Genomic DNA, 13,547 nt, shown 5'->3' on the forward strand with positions numbered 1-13,547 from the left:
GACCCTCACTCTAGAAGGATTCCTTCACAATCAGGAGTAAACTCTACTCCTGTAGATATGAAGCTTGACAACAAGAGGAAACTATTTCCTATTAACAAACAAGAAATGTTTTCAAAATATAATTATTTAAAATTTTAGAGGGCTTTAACAATCACCCACAAAGTAGGAAGCATGTGAAAACTGCCAACATGTAGGATTGAGATTATTTCATAGTAACCTTCTTCATGAGTATTGTACTTGAAACATCCTGGAACATGAAAGCAGAAGACTCTGCAGAAGGTACAATTTTGGCTTTCTATGTCCTTTTTTTCAGGCATCACTTGCACAGTATAAGCACAAATACCTTCAGCAAACATTTCAGTGGCGGAATGATACCTTACTCTTATAGAAGGAGAATTTTAGATAAAATTGACAGTTTGGGAAATGTAATGGCTTTGACTTATTTCAAATTGGAAACTTAGTTATGTCCCTTTATCTACCTTTCAATAGAGCTATCTAAGCATGGATAAATGACAAGTGCAGGACTCATCTCTGTGGGATCTAGTCTAGATGCTGGTCTAATTGATATCACAATATTTCAGCCCTTATGTTCTTTGAATCTAGCATGTGTTTTACACATGCTTTGTTTTTAGCAGAACGGTATTTCCAAAAGATACCAGTATTAGTTCAAATTTTTTATTTTAACTTTAATATCCTGTAGTTATGTCAAATTTATCTGCATTATTAGGAAACCATCATCCACAAGTATACTGAAAATCCACAGAGTCACCAAGAACAACTCACTTAAGTCTTTCCAGTTTCAGTTTTTTTCATTTATAAAATGGAAATAATAAGCTGATACCACATAGGGTTGCTGGGGAAATATATCAAATAGTATTATGAAGTGTCTGGGCAGTTCTAATCACATGGCAAACACTCAATAGTATCACCCTATAATAAATAGCAATACGACTCTCGCATTCATTCTTATCTCAACACTCTTTTCCTTGTTTTTGATACACCATCAATCTTTTGTGATATCTTTTGGATCCTTTTCTTTCGAAAATAGAATAGTCATCACGTTATCCTTTGCCAGGAACTCATCAACTTCCTTCAAATCTCACATCTCAGAGATACAGACATTTTTTCTGCTTTGGTTTTTGATGCCATCGAGGGAATCAAAATAAAAAATCTCATTTGAAGGTGAGTGTGAAATACAACAAGGCAGCATGCCTATGACATGCAGAGACAATATTGTCAAAATACCATGCAAGATTTTCATCCTGCAGACATGCTCCTCTGGAAAAAAAGCTTCAAGGGTCATGGACCACATCAGGTTATACAAGAATATGTAGCATATGGTGCTTTGAGAAGGAATGAGTTTTACCTTTAGTCATAGGAACTCCTGGCTTCTCCTCATTAGAAAGCACACTTCTTTCCTGGATGTGGGGCTCAGTTTGAGTAATATACTTTATACTAACCATTCAGTTACTTCCCAGAGCCTCTATTTCTATATTTTTGAATTGTTGGCAGTAGACAAGGTACTCTTTAAAGGGAAACCAGCCTACATCAGTGATCAATACATTATTTTTGTGCTTTATGTTAATATTCACTTCACATTAACTGCCACGAATGGTTTCTCTGATATGATAAAGAGATAAGACAGGAGACTAGAAATGAGTAGCTAAATGAAGAAACAGAAGGGGAAATAGGGAAGGACCCATATAGAGACAGATAGGCCTTCTCTCTTATATACTGATCACTTGTTTATAATATGCCTAACTATGGGCAAATATTTAGCCACTATGAGCCTAATATATAAAATAAGTATATTAGTAATTGTTCTGGAATCCCTGGATAATGCAACAGTCTAATATGCCTCAGAAAAAGTTCTGCTGATTTACTTCCAAAAACGAGCTATTGAAAACCCTGTGGGCCACAGTTTTACTCTAACACACATGGAGTCCACATTAGTCAGAATCAACTTGATGGTAACTGGTATATGTTTCCTGTTAGTATTTGTTCTGTAGAAGAGTTGAGCAGATTGCAAATAAGGCATGGAAAGTGCTTTGTTGTTCGGTGTCCCTGAGTGGATTTTCAACTCGTATCAATCCCGGGTGACACAGTAGAACTACTCCATACAGTTTCCCAGGCTATAATCTTTACATGAGCAGATTTTCAGGTCTTTCTCCAACAGTGCCATTGAGTTGGTTTGAACTGCCTACTTTGCAAGTAGCAGCCCAGTGTTAAACCATTTTACCACCAGGGTCAGAACATTCAATATTCTAAGCTATCAGAACAGTTCTTAGGATGTTCAGAGACTGGTCAGAACTAAGACCCACTCTTAGAGCACAGGAAAAAAAAAAAAAAAGATATAATACCTTCTGATGTTTATTTGCATGACCCATAACAATAGAATCCAAGAGTATTTAACTTTTAACATAGAGTAGGGGTGGGGAGATAATTGGAGATACCTGAATAAATAAGACCTGAATCTGTTTCACACTGCACAAATAAAACCTACCTCAATTTTCTTCTTCTCTTCCTCCACAGAATTCCCAGAGGAAAATGGCAGCAGGAAATCACTCCACAGTGACTGAGTTCATCCTCGCGGGGCTAACAGACAAACCAGAGCTCCAGCTTCCCCTCTTTCTTTTCTTCCTAGGAGTCTGTATGGTCACAGTGGTGGGGAACATGGGCATGATCACACTGATTGGGCTCAGTTCTCACCTGCACATCCCCATGTACTATTTCCTGAGCAGTTTGTCCTTCATTGATCTCTGTTATTCCACTGTCATTACCCCCAAAATGCTGGTGAGCTTTGTGACAGAGAAGAACACCATCTCCTACCCTGAATGCATGACTCAACTCTTCTTATTCATTTTTTTTATTGTATCAGAAAGTCATATGTTGGCTGTGATGGCATATGATCGCTATGTTGCCATCTGTAACCCATTGCTTTACAATGCCGCCATGTCTTATCAGGTCTGCTTCTGGTTGGTAGTTGAGGTATATATGATGGGTTTGATTGGTGCCGCAGTTCACACAGGTTGCATGCTAAGAGTGGTTTTCTGTAAGGCTAAAATAATCAACCATTACTTCTGTGATCTTTTTCCACTACTGGAGCTCTCCTGCTCCAGTACTTATATCAATGTAGTGGTACTTTTGTGCCTCAGTGTATTTAATATTCTTGCACCAACCTTGACTATCTTTGGTTCCTACGTCTTCATCATTGCCAGCATCCTGAGAATCCACTCCACCGAGGGTAGGTCCAAAGCCTTCAGCACGTGCAGTTCCCACATCTTGGCTGTTACACTCTTCTATGGTTCTGCAGCATTCATGTACCTGCAGCCATCAAATGTCAGCTCCATGGACCAAAGCAAAGTGTCTTCAGTGTTTTACACCATTATTGTGCCAATGCTGAACCCCCTGATCTACAGCCTGAGGAATAAGGACGTCAAAGTTGCTCTAAATACAATCATTGAGAAGGGGCTATTTTGCATTAGCAAAGATTTCTAATTCTTGGAGAAGATTCAATAAGGAAGGAATCCAGAGACTGCAACATATATATACAAGTAGTGAGATTACTGCCAAGCCTTGATTATTTGGAAGAAAGGTCCCAAGTATAGGAGTGGATTCATAATGTCACATGGAGGGCAGTGTCAATTCTAGGAAGTCCCAGAGGTCACCTGTAGTAACCCATTTTACCATTTATCATTTTTCTTAAATAAATCTCCAAAGTTCTTTATGTAGGGAATTATAATTTAGATATATGGGAAATAGCACTTTGTTAGATAAAGCTTACCTATTCATAGAAAGATCCATTTGGTCCGTATCCTTTAATCTTCTTAATATTTTGTGTTTTGGCTCTTGTTTACTAATAAGTGTACAAATAAACTCTTCTGAAAAAAGTTATCTCTAAAACAAATAATTTTTAATCATTTGACATCTATAAAATTCAATCCCTACTGGTGACTAAGTGCAGAGAACTATAGTAGAAATATGGGGACAGATGATGGATAAGACATGATTCCTGCCCACAGGATGATAACTCTGTGGTGGAAGAGATTGATAGACTCATCAGGGCTGAATACATTACGGGTATTTTTACTTCTTTCTTTATGCAACATTCTTTTCTTCAGTTTTAGCATTGTGCTACCATCTCCATTTCCCTAGAATCCTATATTCATTTTCCCTTATTTCTAAAGATTTTTCTAATCACCAATATCATAGAATCACAGGTGTAGAAGTGACATTCTTTGACTAGGCATTGAAATCATATGGATGAGTTATTTACAGGCAAAGATTAAAATTTGAAAATATTTCTATCTAATTACATGTACCCTTCTTACTCAAAGTTCCAATATTTATTCTGGTAAAAAGAAGAGTTGGCAGAATTATTTTGTAGATACTCAAAAATTGTCTGGAGTTTCAACTACAAATTTGTGGCTGTCCTTCCTTATCTAGTAAAAAGGAGTTTAAAACAGAAAATGTGAATAGGATGGTAGTTTGAGAAGACTTCCAAGTGATAAATCCACTCCCCCTTACCATTTCCCAACTAAGCTCCCATAGGTGCTTTTTAGAACAGCAACCAGAAAACTCTTATTAGTCCTCTTGAGAGGCAATAACCAAAATAACCAAAAAAAAAAAAAAAAAAATCCTTGCCATGGAGTCATTCCTATTAATACTTCAGAGCAGCTTTTGGTGGCACCAGCTTCAACTAGTTCCTCCTGCCAGTTGCGGAGCTCTCACATCTTCTTCTTCTGGTTATAGAGCATCTGGATGTATTTCCCATCTTTGCCTAGAATGGTTCTTCAGACTCCTAAAGACCAATGTTTCACTTTACTTTTAGAACCAGTTCTAGATAAGAGCTCCTGGTGCGTTCTTTCTAATGCTTCCAAGATTCAAAGCCTCCAAAACAGTTGCATTAAGGAGACAAGCATGGACATCTGCAAATAACATCGTGCTCTTGACTGCTCATCTCTATAAAGCTGTGCCCAGAGGCAGAGCACATGGACAGAGGGTCTTTTTTGACCAAGTGTGAGCATTTACATCTGGTAAAAGTGTATTTTTAAAAATCACCTGTCTAAATATGTGCTTGCTTTGTCATCAGCTTGCTATCAAATAAAAAAAAAAAAATTTTTTTTTTTTAGGAAACATTAATACCCCAATGTGATATCCCCTTTACCTCTCACATAAAATCACAAGTTGTAATGACAGAGATGAGGATATTTCCCTCTTTGGAAACTAGGAGAAACTTCCTTTTTGTCCTTGTATGTATTAATCAGTCTTTAACTCCATATCTCATGTCTTAATCCCACAAAAGATATCCGTTTGTGTGTGTATCTGTATATGTATATATATGTATGTGATCTATGCATTTATGTTTAATCTATATATATACGTGTGTGTGTCATATGCATACATGTGTACTACTTGGTATGTTTTACAAACCCGATGTGTACAAACGACATCCAGTGAGAAACTTTTTTTTTTAAATCATATATGGGAAATATGAGACTCACAATTAAACTCACTTATTACAGAAAAATTAGCATTAAACTGAAGGGATGTTTGAAGGAATTTTATTGTGGTTGAAAAAAGGGTCTTTTTTATATTTTTTAAAAAGAAAATAAGTATATTTTCTTTAAAATTTATCTTGCAAATTTTATTGTCTATTTATGATTGTAAAACTAATGCATGAAATTTGAAAATAGAGAAATCATAAGGAAGAAAGCAAAATGTTCTCATAATCTCACAGATCATTCATGACTAGGTTCAAGGTAACGTTAATAATCTTTCTTTTGTAAATGTGAATGTACATCCACTTTTTTGTTTGTGTTTGTTTTAACATTTAGAACTGGCTCCATGACATAGGCCAGATAAACTTGTTCAGGACCAATGGGTGAGAAGAAGGTAGGTCAGAGGAACTGAATTATCAGGGGCCTCCAGGAAGGTAGAGGTCTGAGAAGGCATTGAGCAGCTGGAATAGGCATAATGGTTAACAAAAAGCTTTCTACACACACATTTAATAATTTCTAATAAAACATTTGTTTTGAAAGTAATCAGTGACTCTGGAAAACAGAAATAAATCACAACCATATTTACTTGGCTGTTTGCTACATGGTCTTTGGCACTGGGGCATTGTCTTCAGACTGTAGAACAGGGAAATGAGCATGAGGATCACCACTGTGGAAAACATAGGCTGTCTTCTGGGACAGTAGGTTGGGGTTCTGGCAAAAATACAAGAAGATGCTTAAGCCATCTAAACAAACAACTGCAAGGTGAGAGACAAAGTTATTGAAGACTGGCCTTACCCTCAGTTGAGGTGATTCAAAAAGGTAGAAAAGAAAGAATATGTAACAACATATTGAGAGATTTTTTTTATTTTTATTAGCCAAACATTGTCAGTGTATTGCCATTCTAGATCAGGTGGATGACATGATTTTAGACTGAAGTTGAGGGACGACTACAGGGATTTGAAAGTTTAAAATATACTTGGGCCTGGACAGTATAATTGGTATTGGAATAACCCTCTTGTGAAAAAAATTTTTTAAAAAAATGGACAAAATATATGGGTCAATTGTGTTTAGGCAACGGGCAAGTATTACAAAACCATGATTACTGAGTAAAGAAAAACTCATGATCTAAGCCTCACAACCGTGTTTCCTCTCTGTGGTGACAATTTCCTGACTGCAAGGTAGCAAACTTGTGTTCAAATAAAGCATGGCAGTTCCTTCTTATCTGTGACATAGACATATCCATCACTGAATTTTGTCATCATAAAATATTCCTCTGAGGTGGGTTCAAGATTGCCAACTACGTAGAACTACCGTGGATCCTTCTTGCAACAATGACATGGAAAAACAAGTGAATCGATCACATACGTTACAATCTACGAATGCAGCCCTAACCCCTAACCTCCTGGAGTAACCTCAGCAGAGACTCAGTCAGCACAAGCAGGCTGCACACTGACTCGGCTGACAGGAGAACGAGAAACCATGGGGAAGCAGCTACTATTTTGGGGGCCTGGATCTAGCGTCCCAGTCAGAAAACCTTGGCGCTGGGCTTTGGGCTAAGCACAGAGGAGCAGATCACAGCTTCCTGAGATGGCATAAGCACGGGATGCAGCCCTAACTCCCTGGAGTAACCTTGCCAGAAACACAGCCAGCGCACACAGGTTGCACACAGACGCGGGTGATGGGAGAAGGAGATATCAGGGGGAAGCAGCTTCTGGTTTTGGAGCCTGGAGCACAATGTCCCAGCCAGAAAATCTTGGTGCTGGTTTTTGGACTAGGAGCAGTGGAGCTGATCACAGCTTCCTGAGATGGTGCAAGCACAGGACGCAGGCCTGATCTTCAGGGGCAATCTCAACCCAGCCAGCACACACCGGCTACAGGCACCTCTGGAATCTCAGATAAAATAGTCTTCACCAAACAAGTAACTTTGTCTATATTGCCATACTGCTCTCTCTTATCTATCAGATCCCCTCCCCTCTCTGCCCCATGTGGCTTCATTGACATTAGAATTTCCTGGGCCAGGGAGTGAAGTGCTCTGTGGGTTGTTTTTTTTTTCCTAACCCATTCTACTGGCCTGAGAGAAGCAGCAATTAACAATCCAGGGAAGAAAAATCCTTCACTGACTTCCCTAAAATGAAATAATAATACAGAACCAAGTCCAGCCAAGCAAAAGAGATCCACAGTCTCTGGCTTTCATCTCTACAGGGAACCAGGTGGCTATTATAATGCAAAGGCAATTCTGATAGAGATCTGATTGTAATTGTTTTAGCTGAAGAGTGGAAAGGCAAGTTTTGGTGGTCTGATACCTCTCTATCCATTAAACAGAGACCTCACTGATCTACAGCAGGGAACTGAGGGCTGAAGCTCCACCCACACCACCTAGCCACCTGGTAAAGGGCTCTGAGGATAGTGACGCTTACCAATCTTTAGACATCCAAGCATTGGATGTCTAAGGTTCAGCTGCAGAGCTCACGCACCAGAGATCTCTAGAGAATAGAGACACTTCCAACTCACTGGCACGTTAAGGAAGGCTGTCAGCATCCTACCCCCCTTGGAGGATGACCCCTTCCACTACTAGAATCTGGTGCATATGACTAACACCACTACTCCTTTAAGTTAATAGGTGACAGCCTACCCCCACACACTAGGTGAGCCACAATCAGCACACTTAAGCTGATTCTATTCAAAAATAGCAAATGGACTCATAGGCCAATATATCTGGTAACAGCTCAAACCAGCTGGTAATAGGACATAAGTGATTCAAAGGCCACACCAATCAAGACAGTGCAATTTAGTAGCCCATCTGGGTATACTGAAACAAAACAAAACAAGATAAGACTGAGTAAGCAAATATAAAATAAATCATTGCAGTATCTTACAGAGGGCTTGGAGACAGCAGTCGATATCAAATCACATAAAGAAGCAGACCATGATTGCTTCTACAACTCCCCAAATTAAAGAATCAAAATCTTTCCCAAATGAAGATACAACACTGGAATTCCTAGATGTAGAATATAAAAAACTAATATATAGAATGCTCCAAGACATCAGGGATGGCCTCAGAAATGCAATAAGGTAATCTAAAGAAAAAGCCAAGGAACACACTGACAGAGCAGTTGAAAAAAATCAAAAAGATTATTCAAGAACATAGCAAAAAAATTAATAAGCTGCAAGAATCCATAGAGAGACAGCATTCAGAAATCCAAAAGATTAACAATAAAATTACAGAATTAGACAACTCAATAGGAAGTCAGAGAAGCAGATTCAAGGAATTGGAATGCACAGTGGGGGAAATGGAGGATAAGGCAATTGAAACACCAATATAGTTGAAGAAAAATCAGGTAAAAGAATTAAAAAAAATGAAGAAACCTAAGAATCATGTGGGACTCTGTCAAGAAGAATAACTTGCAAGTGATTGAAGTTCCAGAACAGAGAGGGATAACAGAAAATACAGAGAGTATAACTGAAGATCTGTTGGCAGAAAACTTCTCTGACATCATGAAAGATGAAAGGATATCTATACAAGATGCTCATCGAACACCATATAATATAGGCCCAAAAGAAAATCAGCAAGGCATATTATCATCAAACTTGCCAAAACCAAGGATAAAGAGAAAAATTTAAAAGCAGCCAGGGATAAAAGAAAAGTCACCTACAAAGGAAAATCAATAAGTTCAGACTACTTGGCAGAAACCATGCAGGCAAGAAGGCAATAGGATGACATATATAGCACACTGAAGGAGAAAACTGCCAGCCAAGAATCATATACCCAGCAAAACTCTCTCTCAAATTCAAAGGTGAAATTAAGACATTTACAGATAAATACAAGCTTAGAGAATTTGCAAAAACCAAACCAAAGCTACAAGAATTACTAAAGGAAATCCTTTGGTCAGAAAATCAATAATATCAGACACCAGTAAAAGGTCACAGAACGGAATATCCTGATATCAACTCAAATAGGGAAATCACAAAAACAAAATAAGATTAATTTAAAAAAGAAAAATTGCTCAAAACAGAGAATCATTGAAGCCATTATGTAAGAGATTACGATAATCAAAAAAGAAGGACTAAATACAGGAGGAATAGATCTTCCATATGGAGAGCAAAGCAAGGCGATATAGGATGACACAAGTTAGGCTTTTTCTTAGAAAAATAGGGTTAAATATTAAGGTAACCACAAAGATGTCTAACGATTCCATACTTCAAAATAAAAACCAAGATAAACATAAAGACTCAGCAAAAATAAATTCAACTACTATGAAAATGAGGAACACACAATTTACAAAGAAAAATGTCTCAGCACGAAAAAGGAAGTGAAAAAATGAAATGACCAAAGACACACAAAAAAGGCATCAAAATAACAGCACTAACTCATACTTATCTCTAATTACCCTGAATGTAAACGGACTAAATGCACCAATAAAGTGACAGTCTCAGATTAGATTAAAAAACACAATCCGTCTATATGCTGCCTACAAGAGACACACCTTAGACTTAGAGACACAAACAAACTAAAACTCAAAGAATGGGAAAAAATATATGAAGCAAACAACAATCAAAAAAAGAGCATGAGTGGCAATATTAATTTCTGACAAAATAGACTTTAAAGTTAAATCCACCACAAAGGATAAAGAAGGACACTACATAATGATTAAAGGGACAATAGACCAGGAAGATATAATCATATTAAAAATTTATGCACCAAATGACAGGGCTGCAAGATACATAAAACAAACTTTAACAGAACTCAAAAGTCAGATACACACCTCCACAATTATAGCAGGAGACTTCAACACACCACATTCAGAGAAGGACAGGCCTTCCAGTAAGAAGCTCAATAGAGACACAGAAGATCTAATTGCTACAATCAACCAGCTTGATCTCATAGACTTATATACAGAACACTCCACCCAACAGCTGCAAAGTATACTTTTTTTTCTAGTGCACATGGAACATTCTCTAGATCACATATTAGGTCATAAAACAAACCTTTACAGAATCCAAAACATCAAAATATTACAAAGCACCTTCTCAGACCACAAGGCCATAAAAGTAGAAATAATTAACAGAATAATCATCAGGGAAAAGAAATCAAATACTTGGAAACTGAACAATGCTCTGCTCAAAAAAGACTGGGTTATAGAAGACATTAAGGAGGGAATAAAGAAATTCATAGAATGCAATAAGAATGACAACACTTCCTATCAAAACCTCTGGGACACAGCAGAAGCACTGCTCAGAGGTCAATTTATATTGATAAATGCACACATACATAAAGAAGAAAGAGCCAAAATCAGAGAATTGTCCCTATAACTTGAACAAATAGAAAGCGAGCACCAAAAAATCCATCAAGCACCAGAAAAAAAACAAACAATAAAAATTACAGCACAATTAAATGAATTAGAGAACAGAAAAATAATTCAAAGAATTAATAAAGCCAAAAGCTGGTTCTTTGAAAAAATTAACAAAATTGATAAACCATTGGCCAGACTGACTAAAGAAATATGGGAAAGGAAACAAATAACCGAATAAGAAATGAGATGGGACATATCACAACTAACCCAGTGCCGTCGAGTAAATTCCAACTCAAAGCAACCCTATAGGATGGAGTAGAACTGCCCCATAGAGTTTCCAAGGAGCACCTGGTGGATTCAAACTACCAGGGTTTCCATATCACAATTACCTAACTGAAATTAAAAGAATCATATCAGATTACTGAGAAAAATTGTACTCTAACAAATTTGACAACCAAGAAAAAAGGGGTGAATTCCTAGAAACACACTACCTACCTAAATTAACACAATCAGAAGTAGAACAACAAAATAGACTCATAACAAAAGAAAAGATTGAAAAGGTAGTTAAAAAACTCCCCCCCAAAAAATGCCCTGGCCCGGACAGCTTCACTGCAGAGTTCTACCAAACATTCAGAGAAGAGTTAACACCACTACTACTAAAGGTATTTCAAAGCATAGAAAAGGATGGAATACTACCTAACTCATTCTATGAAGCCAGCATATCCCTGATACCAAAACCAGGTAAAGACACCACAAAAAAAGAAAATTACAGTCCTATGTCCCTCATGATCTTAGAAGCAAAAAAACTCAACAAAATTCTAGCCAATAGAATTCAACAACATATCGAAAAAATAATCCACCACGACCAAGTGGGATTCATACCAGGTATGCAAGATTGGTTCAATATTAGAAAAACAATTAATATAATCCACCACATAAATAAAAGACAAAAACCACATGATCTTATCAATTGATGCAGAAAAGGCATTTGACAAAGTCCAACACCCATTCATGATAAAAACTTTCAGAACAATAGGAATAGAGGGAAAATTCCTCAACAAAATAAAGGGCATTTTTACAAAGCCAACAGCCAACATCATCCTAAATGGAGAGAGCCTGAAACCACTCCCCTTGAGAACAGGAACCAGAGAAGGATGCCCTTTATCACTGCTCTTATTCAAAATTGTGCTGGAAGTCCAAGCCAGAGCAATTAGGCTAGACAAATAAATAAAGGGCATCCAGGTTGCCAAGGAAGAAGAAAAATTATCTGTGTTTGCAGATGACATGATCTTATGCACAGAAAACCCTAACGAATCCTCTAGAAAACTACTGAAACTTACAGAAGAGTTCAACAGAGTATCAGGTATAAGACAAACATACAAAAATCAGTTGGATTCCTGTAGATCAACAAAAACAACATCAAAGACAAAACCACCAAATCAATACCATTTACGGTAGCCCCCAAGAAGATAGAATACTTAGGGATAAATGTTACCAAAGAAGTAAAAGACCTATACAAAGAGAACTACAAAGTACTAGTGCAAGAAACTAAAAGGGACATACATAAGTGGAAAAAAATACCTTGCTCATGGATAGGAAAAATTAACATTGTAAAAATGTCTATTCTACCAAAAGCTATCTATATATAAAATGCACTTCCGATCCAAATTCCAATGACATTTTTTAATGTGTTGGAGAAACAAATCACCAACTTCATATGGAAGCAAAAGACGCCCCAGATAAGTAAAGCATTACTGAAAAAACAGAAGAAAGTAGGAGGCCTCACTCTACCTGATTTTAAAACCTATTATACAGCCACATTTGTCAAAACAGCCTGGTACAGGTACAACAACAGGCACATAGACCAATGGAACAAAATTGAGAACTCAGATATAATTCCATCCACATATGAGCAGCTGATATTTGACAAAGGCCCGGGGTCGGTTAATTGGGGAAAAGATAGCCTTTTTAACAAATGGTGCTGGCATAACTGGATATCCATCTACAAAAAAAGGAAACAGGACCCATACTTCATACCATGCACAAAAACTAACTCCAAATGGATCAAAGACCTAAACAAAAGGTCTAAAATGATAAATATCTTGGAAGAAAAAATAGGGACTATGTTAGGATCCCTAAAACAAGGCATAAACAGAATACGAAACATTACTAAAAACAACAAAGAGAAAGCAGATAACTGGGAGCTCCTAAAAATCAAACACCTATGCTTGTCTAAAGACTTCACCAAAAGAGTAAAAAGACCACCTACAGATTGGGAAAAAATTTTCAGTTATGACATCTCTGACCAGCACCTGATCTCTAAAATTGACATGATTCCCCTAAAACTCAACCACAAAAAGACAAATGGCCCAATTAAAAATTGGGCAAAGGATATGAACAGGCACTTCGCTAAAGAAGAGATTCAGGCAGCTGACCGGTACATAAGGAAATGCTCTCGACAATTAACGATTAGAAAAATGCAAATTAAAACTACAGTGAGATTCCATCTTACTCCAACAAAGCTGGCATTAATCCAAAAAACATAAAATAATAAATCCTGGAGAGGATGTGGAGAGATTGGAACACTTATACACTGCTGGTGGGAACGTAAAATGGTAAGACCACTTTGGAAATCAATTTGGCGCTTCCTTACAAAGCTAGAAATAGAACTACCATATGACCCAGCAATCCCACTCCTGGGAATACATTCTAGGGGTATAAGAGCTTTTACATGAACAGATATATGCACACCCAT

At 37.3% G+C, this 13,547-nt stretch overlaps 1 protein-coding gene across 1 annotated transcript; it reads left to right on the forward strand.

Moving 5' to 3' along the window:
• The first annotated feature begins 2,366 nt into the window (after nt 1–2,366).
• Nucleotides 2,367–4,075, forward strand: LOC100659466 (putative olfactory receptor 8G3). Its single transcript, XM_010597983.3, has one exon. The coding sequence runs from the start codon at nt 2,548–2,550 to the stop codon at nt 3,496–3,498; it is 951 nt and encodes a 316-aa protein (XP_010596285.2). The 5' UTR covers nt 2,367–2,547; the 3' UTR covers nt 3,499–4,075.
• Nucleotides 4,076–13,547: the final 9,472 nt, after the last annotated feature.

Source organism: Loxodonta africana, chromosome 15, assembly GCF_030014295.1.
Source record: "Loxodonta africana isolate mLoxAfr1 chromosome 15, mLoxAfr1.hap2, whole genome shotgun sequence".
Lineage (NCBI taxonomy): Eukaryota > Metazoa > Chordata > Mammalia > Proboscidea > Elephantidae > Loxodonta > Loxodonta africana.